Source organism: Alligator sinensis, unplaced genomic scaffold, assembly GCF_000455745.1.
Source record: "Alligator sinensis unplaced genomic scaffold, ASM45574v1 scaffold290_1, whole genome shotgun sequence".
In the NCBI taxonomy this organism is placed as follows: domain Eukaryota; kingdom Metazoa; phylum Chordata; order Crocodylia; family Alligatoridae; genus Alligator; species Alligator sinensis.
This window is the reverse complement of record NW_005842755.1, coordinates 113,099-126,547: the sequence shown is the minus strand read 5'-3', so window position 1 is coordinate 126,547 and position 13,449 is coordinate 113,099. Positions and strand designations below refer to the sequence as shown.

General features: G+C 40.0%; 1 protein-coding gene across 6 annotated transcripts; it reads left to right on the top strand.

Moving 5' to 3' along the window:
- Window positions 1-200: 200 nt before the first annotated feature.
- ENC1 (ectodermal-neural cortex 1) lies at window positions 201-13,156 on the top strand. 6 transcript variants are annotated; one of them, XM_025216634.1, is made up of 4 exons: window positions 207-604; window positions 1,980-2,079; window positions 4,965-6,777; window positions 9,808-13,156. In XM_025216634.1, the coding sequence occupies exon 3, from the start codon at window positions 4,977-4,979 to the stop codon at window positions 6,744-6,746; it is 1,770 nt and encodes a 589-aa protein (XP_025072419.1). In that variant the 5' UTR covers window positions 207-604; window positions 1,980-2,079; window positions 4,965-4,976; the 3' UTR covers window positions 6,747-6,777; window positions 9,808-13,156. The 6 variants fall into 6 exon arrangements, with proteins under 6 accessions (XP_006034681.1, XP_025072419.1, XP_025072421.1 ...); XM_025216633.1 differs by having other exon boundaries at window positions 286-348; window positions 457-2,079; XM_006034619.3 differs by lacking the exon at window positions 1,980-2,079 and having other exon boundaries at window positions 201-348.
- Window positions 13,157-13,449: the final 293 nt, after the last annotated feature.

Here is a 13,449-nt window from a genome sequence, read left to right as displayed (position 1 = left end):
GCCGCCTGCTCCGCGCTCGCTCCAGCGATCCCCCGCGCGGAGCATCGCGCCCCTCGAGCAGGGGAAGCTGGGGCTGCTGGCGAGACCCGCACACCTGCGGGACTGGCTGGGGGCCGGGGGGTTCGTGTCTCCAGCGGAAACGTGGCTTCTTCCTACTTCTCTAGTGACTGGGGGGGGGAGGAGGGGATCACCTAAGTCATGTTAGTTGATTGATGATTTTTTTTTTTGTAAGCTCTTCCTTCTGCATGTTGGAAGGAGAGAGAGAGAGAGAGAGATCCCTCCTTGGGTCCAGTATTGGAGAGGAGACTGGATAATAACTGTGGCACCATGTCCGGCGGACCTCAACCGGTGTGTTGGTGTTGCACGGTCACTTTAGCCATGACTTTCAATCTCTTGTTGGGGAACTGTAAAGGGCAGATTTAACAGAAACTGTGTCCTAATTCTCACCTTGTGCAGCTCCTGTGCAATGAGGGCAAAACTGGGAGGGATGTAAGCACGAGCAGGATTTGGCTCTGAATAACCTCAGCATCACTGAAGAATTAGCAACAGAAAGAGAGCAGTTGCAGTACACCTGTGGGTAGTTCATCCACCCTGGAGAAATGATGTGAGATGACAGTGTTTAAAGAGGAAATTCTGTCCGGCCCATCATTAATATGGAAATAGTTGAAAACATTTGTTTTTTAATTGCCTGAGCTGAGACCTGCAGAATCCAAAGCTATTAAGTAGGGCATGGGGTTTATTGTTTCATCTTAAATTACCTAGGCTATCAGATCTGATATTGCTGTGACAGGTAGCTGGTATTTGTAATAGTAGTATCATTAATAATGATAAGATCCCTTGGTTCAGCCTTTCTTACTGATCTGTGGAAAATGTGTATATTCTGTAGTTTACTGACTGCTTGTCTTGTACATACAGATGTTGTTATTTCTAAGAAAAACTTGCCTGAAGGGACTTGACTCTTTTTTTTCAAGACTAACATTTGCTTAGTGACTATGTAAATTACCTCTTCTGAAATATGTGAGGCTTGCATAATATCTATCAACAAATGAAGAAATCAAAGGAGTCGGCTGACCACTTTTAATACTCTTGTAATATTTGGGTCCAAACAGCATAAAAAATTGCAAACCAGACTTGCTTACAAAAACATTGCTTTTTAATGGTTAGGTGCACTACCTTTATGTAGAGTGTACGTAAAACCTTTGGTGAAGCATGCAGGAGAAGTAGATATTTGTCTTTGTTCTGTTCTGCATGTGACTCGACGTACCTCAGATTCTTCTGTAAAGACAATTTTATCATAATTTTATTGCAATAAATGCAGTGGTCAAAATATTCCAGGAATGACATTTGGTCATTGAAAGACCGGATCTATATTTTAGGATATCACTTTGAAAGCAGAAATGAGGTGAAATTCTGAATTCCTTATTTAGGGTTTTTTTCCCCCCCCAGTGGATTGTATCATTCTTTCAACTGATAGCATTTGTTACTAGAGCTGCAGGCAGGCTTTGGCAACCTGCAGTGATCTGCACTTCCCACCTCTGTCGCACACCTATGCATATGATCTGCTGTCCACTAGCTTCAGACAGAGGGTCGTGTATGCTGGCCTTATGCTAAATTATGCTGTGCAGCTACAACTTACAGAGGTGGACAGGATCAGACCTCTTTTATTTGCAGCCTTTTGATATTTTCTTCCCCTGTCATTGCAACTGCCATAAGCACTTAATTTTGAACCCTATAATTGTAGTTCCTTTAGTACACAGAGGGGTAGTCCAGCCACAAAGAACTTGCCACAGAGATCTAACCTTCAATTGCTGCAGAGTCCCATTAATTTGGTTTTAATGAGAAATGCACATGGGATCAGGGATCTATCCTTGTAGGACCTGGCCCTTACCACCAGTTACACAAGATGCTCTGAGTGCTTGTGGGGTTCCTGTATACCTTCATTTTCTTCCATTGATTTTTTTTTTTTTACACCCCTGCAGAAGCATTCTTCAAGGCTTGGGACCCAAACATGAACCAGAGCAGTCTAGACAGACGTACTGAATGCTGTATGTTGAATCATAGACAGACAAGGTTCTTTGGGTAAATGTGATATCTTTTTATTAGACCAACTAAATAGTTGGAAAAATTGTTCTTTGCAAGCTTTCAGGCACAAACACAGAAAGTATATTGAATCAAAACTTTCATTACATTCCCGGTAAGGTTTTACCTCTAGGTGCTTGCCAAGTGAGAGTTGATCTTCCCACCTCTGCATATAAACTGTTGGTGGACTAATATTTGGACCCATGACTCTGTGGTCCTTTAGCTACAAAGACCTGTAATTTGAGGCATATGGTCACTATAATTCCTTTTGGCAATTGACTAAATGGGTAAATTTAAGTCTAAACCTGGTGTTTTGGATGCTTGAATGTCACCCGAACATTGAGTAGTCAAGTAATGCAATTATCTTTAAAAGGAAATTCAAGTACGCTGTGTGAGTTGTACATATTTTAAAAGCGTACTTGAGTTCTGCACTTGTCCAGAGCTATACTTAAAGGCACAGCAGTGAACACACAGCATTGTTTCAACATGCATTGTTCAAAACATGTTTTCCAAGCAATTGCACAGCACAGAGGATCTGATTTTAAGCCTTATTGAAGTAACAGGAAAGACTCCCATTGATTTCAGGAGGCTTTGGATCGTATTTGATAAGTACAAACATTATGTACTTTCCATACTTCTCCCTTGATAACTTCCTAATAATAGTTATGTTCCCAGTTAAAGGAAGTAGGTCACAGCATTGTTTGGCATGTTTTACCATAACGATAAAGGAGGCTGTTGCTTATGAAAGCTTATGCGTTCTTGAGTGAGTTAGTTTCTAAGATGCTATTCTGCCCTGCCTTCAGCCTGACTTCATGACTAACTATCTCTCATGACTGTGAAGTGAAAGGCACGTGCTTGTTGTCGTCTGTGGCTGTGTAATACCACTGCTTCCCTGAAGTATGGTAGAGGATATATGCCATGTTGCAGTCTGTGAGTGGGTGTTTAAGCCTGTCATTTCCCACATGAATATAACATCATTAAATGCTGCTGTTTCCTTCAAAGTTTAAACACAAAGCATTTCTTATTCTAATGTGGGTTTTATTATATGAATTCTGTGAAAACTACAGCTTTTGTGAAAAGGTACTGTTTATTCTTTGTTTTAATTAGGGTGACATACATCTCAAGTTATTCAGACCCCTAAAACCCCTACACAATCTACTTATTAAGATGCTGCTCTGAGGAAATCAGCTACAGCTTTTCCTCTGGAAAGAACGAAGTGTGGGAGCAGGACTGTATATTTCTATGCTGCTAATTCATGTTCAGAGAAAGATAATGTTCCAGACTATAGGAGAGAGAGAAATATCTGTATAAAGACCTCCACAGGTGGTCAGAGTCCACGTATCTTGCAGCAGATATCAAAACCTACTTTATCTCCTGCCCCAAATCACAGTTGGGGCGGTTTTGTGCAGGGAATTTCAGTGCTATTAGGGGAGGCTGGCATCCTCCCTGCTTTCTCCTTTGACTGTATACAATTGCCATGTAATATATGCAATTGTAATGTAATAAATATACAAAATGGGACTGTAAGAAATAAAACCCCTCCTCTGAGGGGTATGTTACAATCCATGTATTGCAGTAGCCTCTGTGCTTCACATGTAGAAAGGGATGTTTTTGGTCACGAGAGGTACGAAACTGTAAATCCACATGCCAGGTCCTCTCTAAGATAGTCCACATGCCTATCCCTGTATCTATCATCAGTTTGGCTGAATTTCTCTCTTAGCCCAAGCTAGAGTAACGATTCTCTACCAGGGGTACTGCAGGGTGCCACGCAACGTTAGCACTGTTAGGTGTGCAAGCATGATTCACAAGATAGACCCCGAAATTTGAAATGGGAATCCATAGTGTTAAAAACATTCAGACATGGTTGTGGTCTTTCTGAATTGACTACAACAGAAGAATTGCTGTTATATATCTGCACTCAAAAAATGAAATGAGTGGAAGCTAAGAGTTGACACTTGCTGAGGGAGGCCTATAAAAGGGTGCCTTGAGTTTGAAATGGTTGGGAACAAGGGTACACCACCAAATATTTTAAACATGTTCTCCTGCCCCATTCTTCTTCCCTTTTCTCCCCCTTCCCAGCACCCTTGAAAAACCCTGTGCACTCTGGGAGTCTAACTTAGGGTATTGCAGAAAAGCAGTGATCCATTGTTTTCAGCACAGAATTAAGTTACCCTGCTGAGACTGCAATGTAAAATTTTGAGACCAGCCAATAGCAGGCTGCTGCTGGAGATGTGGAAGACATGGATCTCTGTAAGTCTTGGCTATAACATTTTAATAAAGCTTTGGTCATATAAAAAAGTCTTTGTTGTGTTATCTGTTTCTATTTTACTTATCCTGTTCCCTGCTGTTGCCTACAGAACAATCCTTCTACCAAAGAAAGGCATCTTATTGGAATTAGTTGGGTCTTGTTTTCCATGCAGTTCTCTTACATTCCACAAGGTATCCTGTCTGGTAGCTCTTCCTGTTATGATTCAAAGCCGGAGAATGTTTCAAGCTTGCATGTGTGTGTTTGTATAAGTATAATGAATCAGCAGGTCTGCTATGAGGAGGGGTGAGAAAATGAGCTCTGGTTTCCTTTTTTTCCCTCTGACTTGCTTTTGTACTGTACCATCACTAAGGTTGGAGATCAGGTTTCCCAAGATAAACCTGCTCCTTGGGCAATAATTTTGGAGCATGTCCTTTTAAGAAAGTCATCAGAAGAAAATAGATACACACTGAAATATATGTAGTTCTTTGGCCACTCTGAAGATGAACTTCAGAATATTTTTTCCCTGCTTACTGTCACTGTCAGGGATGCCTTTAATTCAATTTTCAATTAAAAAAGCATTATAAAACAGTTGTCATGAGAGTCTTTTAATCTTCTTTAATTTTTCTTTTATTTGTAGGTGTGGAAGAAAATGTCAGTCAGCATGCATGAGAATCGTAAATCTAGGGCCAGCACTGGCTCCATAAACATATACTTATTCCACAAGTCATCATATGCTGATAGTGTCCTTACCCACCTGAACCTTCTGCGCCAACAGCGTCTTTTTACTGATGTGCTTCTTCATGCTGGGAACAGGTCATTCCCATGCCACAGAGCTGTTCTAGCTGCTTGCAGCCGTTACTTTGAAGCAATGTTCAGTGGAGGACTTAAAGAGAGCCAGGCTAGTGAAGTCAATTTCCATAATTCTATTCACCCAGAAGTCTTAGAACTTCTGCTGGACTATGCATACTCCTCTAGAGTTATCATCAATGAAGAGAATGCAGAGTCCCTGCTGGAGGCTGGAGACATGTTAGAATTCCAGGATATCCGAGATGCTTGTGCAGAGTTTCTGGAGAAGAACCTTCACCCTACCAATTGCCTTGGCATGCTGCTGCTGTCTGATGCTCATCAGTGCACCAAACTTTATGAACTCTCTTGGAGGATGTGCCTTAGTAACTTTCAAACCATCAGTAAAAGTGAAGATTTTCTCCAGCTGCCAAAAGACATGGTTGTGCAGCTCCTATCCAGTGAAGAACTAGAAACTGAAGATGAAAGACTAGTGTATGAGTCGGCCATGAACTGGGTTAACTATGACCTGAATAAACGCCACTGTTATCTACCTGAACTGTTGCAGACTGTGAGACTGGCTCTCTTGCCAGCCATATACCTCATGGAGAATGTAGCCATGGAAGAGCTTATCACAAAGCAAAGGAAAAGCAAAGAGTTAGTAGAAGAATCTATAAGATGCAAGCTAAAGATCTTGCAGAATGATGGCGTGGTTACCAGTCTGTGTGCCAGACCTCGTAAAACTGGCCATTCACTCTTTCTTCTGGGGGGCCAGACCTTTATGTGTGATAAGCTATATCTGGTGGACCAAAAGGCAAAGGAGATTATTCCAAAGGCTGACATTCCAAGTCCACGGAAGGAGTTCAGTGCTTGCGCTATTGGCTGCAAAGTGTATATCACTGGGGGCCGGGGATCAGAAAATGGAGTCTCTAAAGATGTGTGGGTATATGACACTCTTCATGAGGAGTGGTCCAAGGCTGCTCCCATGCTGGTAGCTAGATTTGGCCATGGTTCAGCTGAACTCAAACATTGTTTATATGTTGTTGGAGGACATACAGCAGCAACTGGTTGTCTTCCTGCTTCCCCCTCAGTATCCTTAAAGCAAGTAGAGCAGTATGACCCTGTGACCAACAAATGGACAATGGTTGCCCCTCTTCGAGAAGGAGTGAGCAATGCAGCTGTAGTCAGTGCAAAACTTAAGCTTTTTGCTTTTGGTGGTACCAGCGTTAGCCATGACAAACTGCCCAAAGTTCAATGTTATGATCAGTGTGAAAACAGATGGACAGTGCCAGCCACCTGCCCTCAGCCCTGGCGCTATACAGCTGCAGCTGTTTTGGGCAACCAGATTTTTATTATGGGTGGAGATACTGAATTCTCTGCATGCTCAGCTTATAAATTCAACAGTGAAACATACCAGTGGACCAAGGTGGGAGATGTGACAGCTAAGAGAATGAGCTGCCATGCAGTAGCATCTGGAAACAAATTGTATGTTGTTGGAGGCTACTTTGGGATTCAAAGATGCAAAACTTTAGACTGCTATGATCCCACACTAGATGTGTGGAACAGCATAACCACTGTGCCCTACTCATTAATTCCCACAGCATTTGTCAGCACGTGGAAACATCTCCCCTCCTAATTATGTGTATGCTGCAAGTAAAGATGATCAGGTAAGAAATGATAGTATCTGAATACACCTATGATAAAACTTAGTGCATAGCTTCACCTGTAATGCTAAAAGGAGGGTAAGTGCTATTAATCCTGTTTTATAGTCAGGGCAACTATGGTATTCAAATATGGGATGACTGTTCCAAAGCCATATTCAGGTTTGTAACAAAGTCAAGAATGGAACCTGGGTCTTTGACACTCACTACCAAGCTCTCTCCACTGGATCACCTTGCCCCACAGTTTAGATGTTGAACATGTTATTTCCATTAGGTCTGATGCTAATTGGAAAATACAGTTTAATAATTCACATCTTAATTATTACTAGGGATAGGTCATATTTTCCTGATTTACTTATGTGGACTGACCAGTCGTGTGTATCCGAATATCCACTTTTAATCCTTTGATCATGACCTGGAGAAGCACAGGTGTTTATTAAAGGATGGTGATTTTTAAAAAGTTGCAACTGCTTTATTATCAATGTACATGTAAGGACTAAATTCACCTACCTGAAACACCTTTTGAAGTTAGTGACATAAACCTGCTTAAAGCAAGATAGAATCTGATCTGTTAGGTCTGGCTTGCATGTTTTCTTTTCAGATTAAAGTTAGTTATACATCTGACTAGAGAGAGTGCCAATAAGGTTAATGCTGCTGTCTGAAATAATTGCTTGGCTCAAACTGTTCTAGTTATGCGTATTGGTTTGAGCTTACACCAAATAAGACTTCAATACAAATCTTCTCATAACCAAGTGTAAATTTGGCCTACCTTGTTTGATGGTTTTATGGCTCTGTCTTTTTATCTTTAGAAAAACCACTAAAATACCTGAGTAGCTAGAAGTATTAATGTCTCTGTTTTGAGTAAGTTTTGTAGTGCTGGCCTCATAACTAGTATTGAAATTTGACTTAAAATAAGGACGGCAAAATTTGGCACCTGCAGAAGAGCGGCTCTGAGCTGCAATCTAGTAGGAAATGTAGTGGTGTCATATTTTTAATTATATATCTTTAAAGAATAAGTTGAATAACCACCTGTGGCATGTCTAACTTTCTCTCTCCCCTGTGAATACAGGGTTCTGGATTCTACCTGACACTAGCAAACACTCGTAACTAGCCATATCCTGGGTGTTAGAGATTAAGTGCATATTCCCAATAACTCAAAAACAGAGCAAATAGAAGGTTAGGTTTTTAGAGACAACTTCCTTGCTAGATGAAAAACTGAACAAGTCATCAAATCCAGACCATTCAGCAAGTTTCTATTATTACTTATTTCAGCTGTTATCAGAACAGTTGTAACAAATGCCCGGGCTCAGATCTGTGCCAAGAAAAATATTGACTTATTCTTCTAAGATTGACTTAATTGTTCTAAAGCTTACAGCATACAAGACAAAGAGCAGTTTATTCCAAAAAATAGCATTCAGCATTATAATGGCACCAAACTCTTTCATTTGCTTTGCAATATTCTGTTAGAGGTCATTAATTTGGCTTTACTAACATGGAAGATAACTGGAGGAATGCAGCCATAAACTGAAATCCCTCTAGTGTTGCGTGAGCATCCAGCCAGTAGATTTTTACTGACTCCTGCTGTTCTGTCAGTGGGTGGGAGGGACAGAAAGGAAATTACTTCTGATTACCCTCTGTTTTCGTGGTGCTGTGTGGCCCCAGCCTGACAGCTCTTAGGAAGACTTTAGTCTGCTTTTGTTTTTTTCTCAGGCTTGGGGCGCTTAGTTGTACTTTTTTAAAGAGTCTACATTTTTTTTTTTAGGCTTCATCTCATGACAGGAAACACTATATTTTGGCTTCAATGTCTATATACATGCCAGGGGAAAAATGACACACTAGTCTGAAGAAAGTCCACAAGATGCTAATCAGCAATAAGAAACTACAAAAAAAAAAAAAGTTGGAAATAATGATGCAGGTCTGTCTTACATTCACAAGAGCAAAGAGGTTTCAAGCCAAGGCTGAAGTGTTTCCTGTGAGAGTGCTCTGCTGTTTTTTAAGGCATTGCAGCACTGATGATATATGGCCATGTGCTGCTCTTATGTATGTATGTATGTGTACATTCAGATTAACTTCACTGGAGTTTTTTTGGTATTTGCTTCTGACAACAGAACATGTCCTCTAAATCACAGCAGTGCTAACAAAAGCCATTACTAATAATGAGTCTGAGTCTGACTGGCTCAGAATGAAATACAAAAGTGAAATCTCATCATCTAAGGTCTATCATTTACATGGAATTATCAATTGTTTAGAATTCCATTGTGAATTTGGCGAGGCACAATGTGTTGTCATGTGTAAAGAAGGCAGGCTGATGTATATTTAAAAAAAATTGCTATAATGAAAAGCACAGATTTTTTTTTTAAAGTAGTAGATGGATATGTTCACTTTCTACACTATGAGTGAATTCAGTTTAGAGTTCTCCATGGTGAACAAGAGAGAGCATTGGTGGGAGATTACCTTTACCTTTTCCTCTCACCTCAGGCTCACTTTTACTTGTCTCTGATCTGGTTTGATTTGGCCCATGATTAAAACAAACCGGTTGTGCTCACTATTCTATGAGGTTGTTCCATAAGAGAGAGAAATTTCATGCAGTGGCTGGGTTTTTTTCTTTGTGGTTTGGGGTTTTTTTTGGTTTTTGAGCTCAAGCCTATTGTACTGTTTTTTCTTTGCTTAAAAACATTGTTTCAAAATCCAGCAAAAAGACCGATTTGGCCCAAACAGCTTAACTTTTTGAAAATTTAAAAGGACTATATGTACATAAAACTACTCTATGAATAGTTTCCATTGGAGTCACTGTGTAAAAGTAGGGCCATGTGAATAAGGGAGGCAGAATTTGATCCTAAATAATTGTGTGGGTGGCTTATTTACTATCAGTAGCTGGTGATTATACAGACACACCAAATTCCATCAGCAGAGTCTGTATCTTGAGCCTGGCTCTTTGTTTTTCTTTTGACATCTAACAAAATCCTTATGGTGTAATTAATCTCAACAAAAGTCTTTAAGCCTTTCCTTCCCCACCCCACCCCTCTCTGTTTTCAGTTTACTCCATTATTTGGAGAAGACAACTGGAACCTCAGCTGTGGAGAAATGGTTTTTATGAAGAAAAATTGTTCAGTGTCTCTTGAGTTTGAAGAAAATCATCTGCACCTTGTAAATTATCTGACCTATACATGAAGGAATAAGAGGAAAAAATGTCCACTGCATCAGCACATGGTATAAATATGAATGAATAAACCTGTGACCTGGTCCCTATGCTAGCAATTGTGGATAAATGCCAACGTTGATCAGTCATTTAAAGAGGAAAAAGAACTTTTCATAACTGTGCAACACACAATTCTCAATTTCCATGGACTCCACTGTTTGTGTGTGAAGTTTTGAAATGGTTGTCACCTCTCTTTGTGACAGTTTGAAGTGTCAGCACCAGCTGCAGGCCAGGTCTGAAACAGTGAGATGTCGCTGTGTATGAAGATAAATCTGTATTGCTGCAGAATTCTGCTATAGGAAATGAGCTTGTTTATAGGTGGTGCCTGAAGCATCCATTAGATTAGTTTATTGTATTGTCCTATCTGCAGTTAGTGACCTTTTATCTGATAAGGAACAGCACAATCTGTGTGTGTATGTTGGTGCGTGTGTGTGTGAACTTTTGCAACAGTGGGGAACAAGTGATGAAAACCCCAAATTATTTGTAATTTTCCCCCTTCCTTCCCTGTATTTATCAGTGACTTTACTGTTCCATTCCTGTTATGTTACTTGTTGTAGATGTAGCTATTTATTGTTCAGTGCTTGCATGCTGAAACAATGCCTGCAGTTTGTCTTCATGTTGTAAGGGCTTCTGTGAATAGTTGTACGTTTTGCACATTTTGTGATCTCTGACTTGCTCTGCTGCACAAAAAAAGAAACTGTTGAGTAACAGTTGGGGGTTAGGGGTAGGGCAGGGGGGAGGGGATGGCTTCCTCAGTCGGAAATGGAAGGATTACAAGGCAGGATCTTAAATTACACGCATAGTAAAGGAAGAAGCCATGGAGGTCACTTTCTCAGGCCACCAACTCCCCAGGTTACATGTGGTGTATCTTGTAGATAGTGTCCCTGCTACATTTCATTTGCCTGGTCATGTCTTTGAATTTCTAATCTGGAATAGCCAAAATCTTTTACAGCTTTCTTTTTTGTGCAGCCTCCTGATTTAAATAGAAAATACTGTGGATTAGTTTCTGCATATGGAGCCCCCAGTAAAGGCATTGTCCAAAGTTATTTATTTATTTATTTATTGGTTGAAACTATGGAATGTTTACCATGGCCACATATACCTGAACAAGTGGAGTCTTACTGATTCAAGGACATAAAGAAATAACCAAGATAGATTAGTACTATTAAAAAAACCCATTGCACTGATTAGGTTGGTTCATCTCTGTGGATTGAAGTACATTGTATGCTGCATGCTTTCAGAGGTCTAAAGGGTGTAGTAAAATTGTTAATTTTGATATTTTCATCCTTTGAATATGTTCTGAAGTAACCCTCAAGCCGCTGCACCTTTCTTTTTTTTTTTTCTTTTTCTTTTTTTACATAGCTAGGTAAGTATTCAAATACTTGGATACTCAAGCGTCAAATATGAACTTGATAAACCAAAACTTAATCATACCAATTTTGATATACTCAGTCGAGTCTTGAATCAAGTACAAACCCACTCTTTTCTTGATAGCAGATGCTTATGTTTTATAGGTGCTTTCTTTCTCAGACTTCATTATGAAAAAAATGTTGGATTTCCCCCCCCCCCCCCCATGTTTGTAGAACCCAACATAAAACTGTTAAAGTTGGCATCATGGTTGTGGTATGCTTTGATACAAGTAAAAAAACAAACAAACAAAACTTTTTTTTTTTAAAGCTGCATGGATGCATGCTAAAACTAAACTAGTTACAATATTGATGTTTGCATTTCTTTGTGTGGAGATTGTATTCTTGAAAGCTTGCCATCTGAAAACATTTACAGTGATCATCACCCTTAAAATGCCTCTATTTTGCCTTAGAATTGCTTTACTTCATTATTCTCTTATTTCATAGAAGAGGGGTTTAGATAATTCCCCAAGTGCTAAGAAATAACACTACTTAATTGACCAAGGCACTGGAAAACTTTTTAAGGGTGAGCTCCAATAAGAGGCGATCAGGACTCCCAAGTTTCATTAAACAAGTTCCCTAGATTTGATTGCCCTGTTGAAAAAAAAATAAAATAAAAATCCCTGTCCTCTAGATTGTGTAAAACAATAGCAATACAACCCTGTATAGGCATGAGTTACCCTTTCATCTTGTAGTTATTCACACAGGTGCAAATTGAATGAGTGCAACATACAGTAAAATTAGGATAGCTGTGTTTTACATCTAATTTGCGTAAGGGTTAGCGATAACAAGTTACAAGGCAGTGAAGCACTGAGCCCAGTGTGACCACTTTAATATAGGTTTATAAGACCAGGAGCTGTTTTCTTCATTGAACTGGATAGAGTTCTGTCTTGAAGCTGTACCATATATTTAGCTTGTGACACAAATCTGTTTTGTAACACCATATAACTTCCGAAAGTGGGATGAATTTTCTGCAGCTGTTTTCAAAGTTGTGGTCTGCTTTCAAGTCTTCGATTAATTCCTGTGTGTAGGCTGAAGGAAGTTGAAGTCAGGGTGGGCCTCAGGCTCTGCAGGGAATATTCTGGGCTCCTGCTCTTTGAATTGATGTGGGAATTCTGGCTTACTACTTGACCATTCTCGTCCTGCAAAACACCCCACACTTTGAAGCAAATGCAATTCACAGCAGAGTGCGCACAAAAACCTTGGCATAAGACAAGAAGGTTCTTCTTATTTTGTGGGCTGGTTGCTGTAGAAACCTATAACAAAGGACAGCCTTCCACTTCGGGTATAATTGTGTAGACCCTTTTCTCTAGGCCTGACACCTGTCTGAATAAGAGTGATTAGAGCTGAATAACATGCCTTGCCTGGCTATTGAAGATGTGGTTCACGTACTAAAAGAAAACTGTACAAGTGAAATAAAATGTCCATGTTCTGTCTCTTTGTGTGCTACTACATCTTAAGGTTTTGTAAAATTTCATCTTTTTCACAATGTGAAACTGAAGGTCAATAAATTATTAGAGATTTTCTCTTCAATTAACAGTTCTTTTCGAAGGTCTCTTCCCTCTCCTGGCAACCCCGCCCCCACAAAATTATTTTGGTCCTTTTATATAGTTCATGTCTTTGTCTTTAAAAAAAAACCCAACAAGTCAGCATTTAAACTGCTGCTTCAATTACCCTGAGTGTGTTTGCTTTTTTCCATTATGCCACTGTTACTGTAAATTAAATTTCAAATTTCAGTAATAAAAACTGAGAGTTTTTAAAAGAACAGGAAATGCTGTTTAAGAACAAAATATTCAAGTCTTCGTGTTTTTATTTTGGCCCCTGGTATATAGTATATTGCCTGATAATACTTTGGAACACAGCTAGGCAAGTCAAATCCCTGCCCCCCCCCCCCCCCCCCGCGGGGGGGGGGCAGTCGGCGAAAACAAACCCCCCCCCCCCCCCCCCCCCCCGGGGGGGAAAAATTGCTGGCTATATATGTTCATATAGATCTGAACTGTCTCAACATTGTTTGGCGTCTTATGGCATCCCTAGAAGGATTGCAATCCTGAAGCACTCTGAGAATCACTGGTA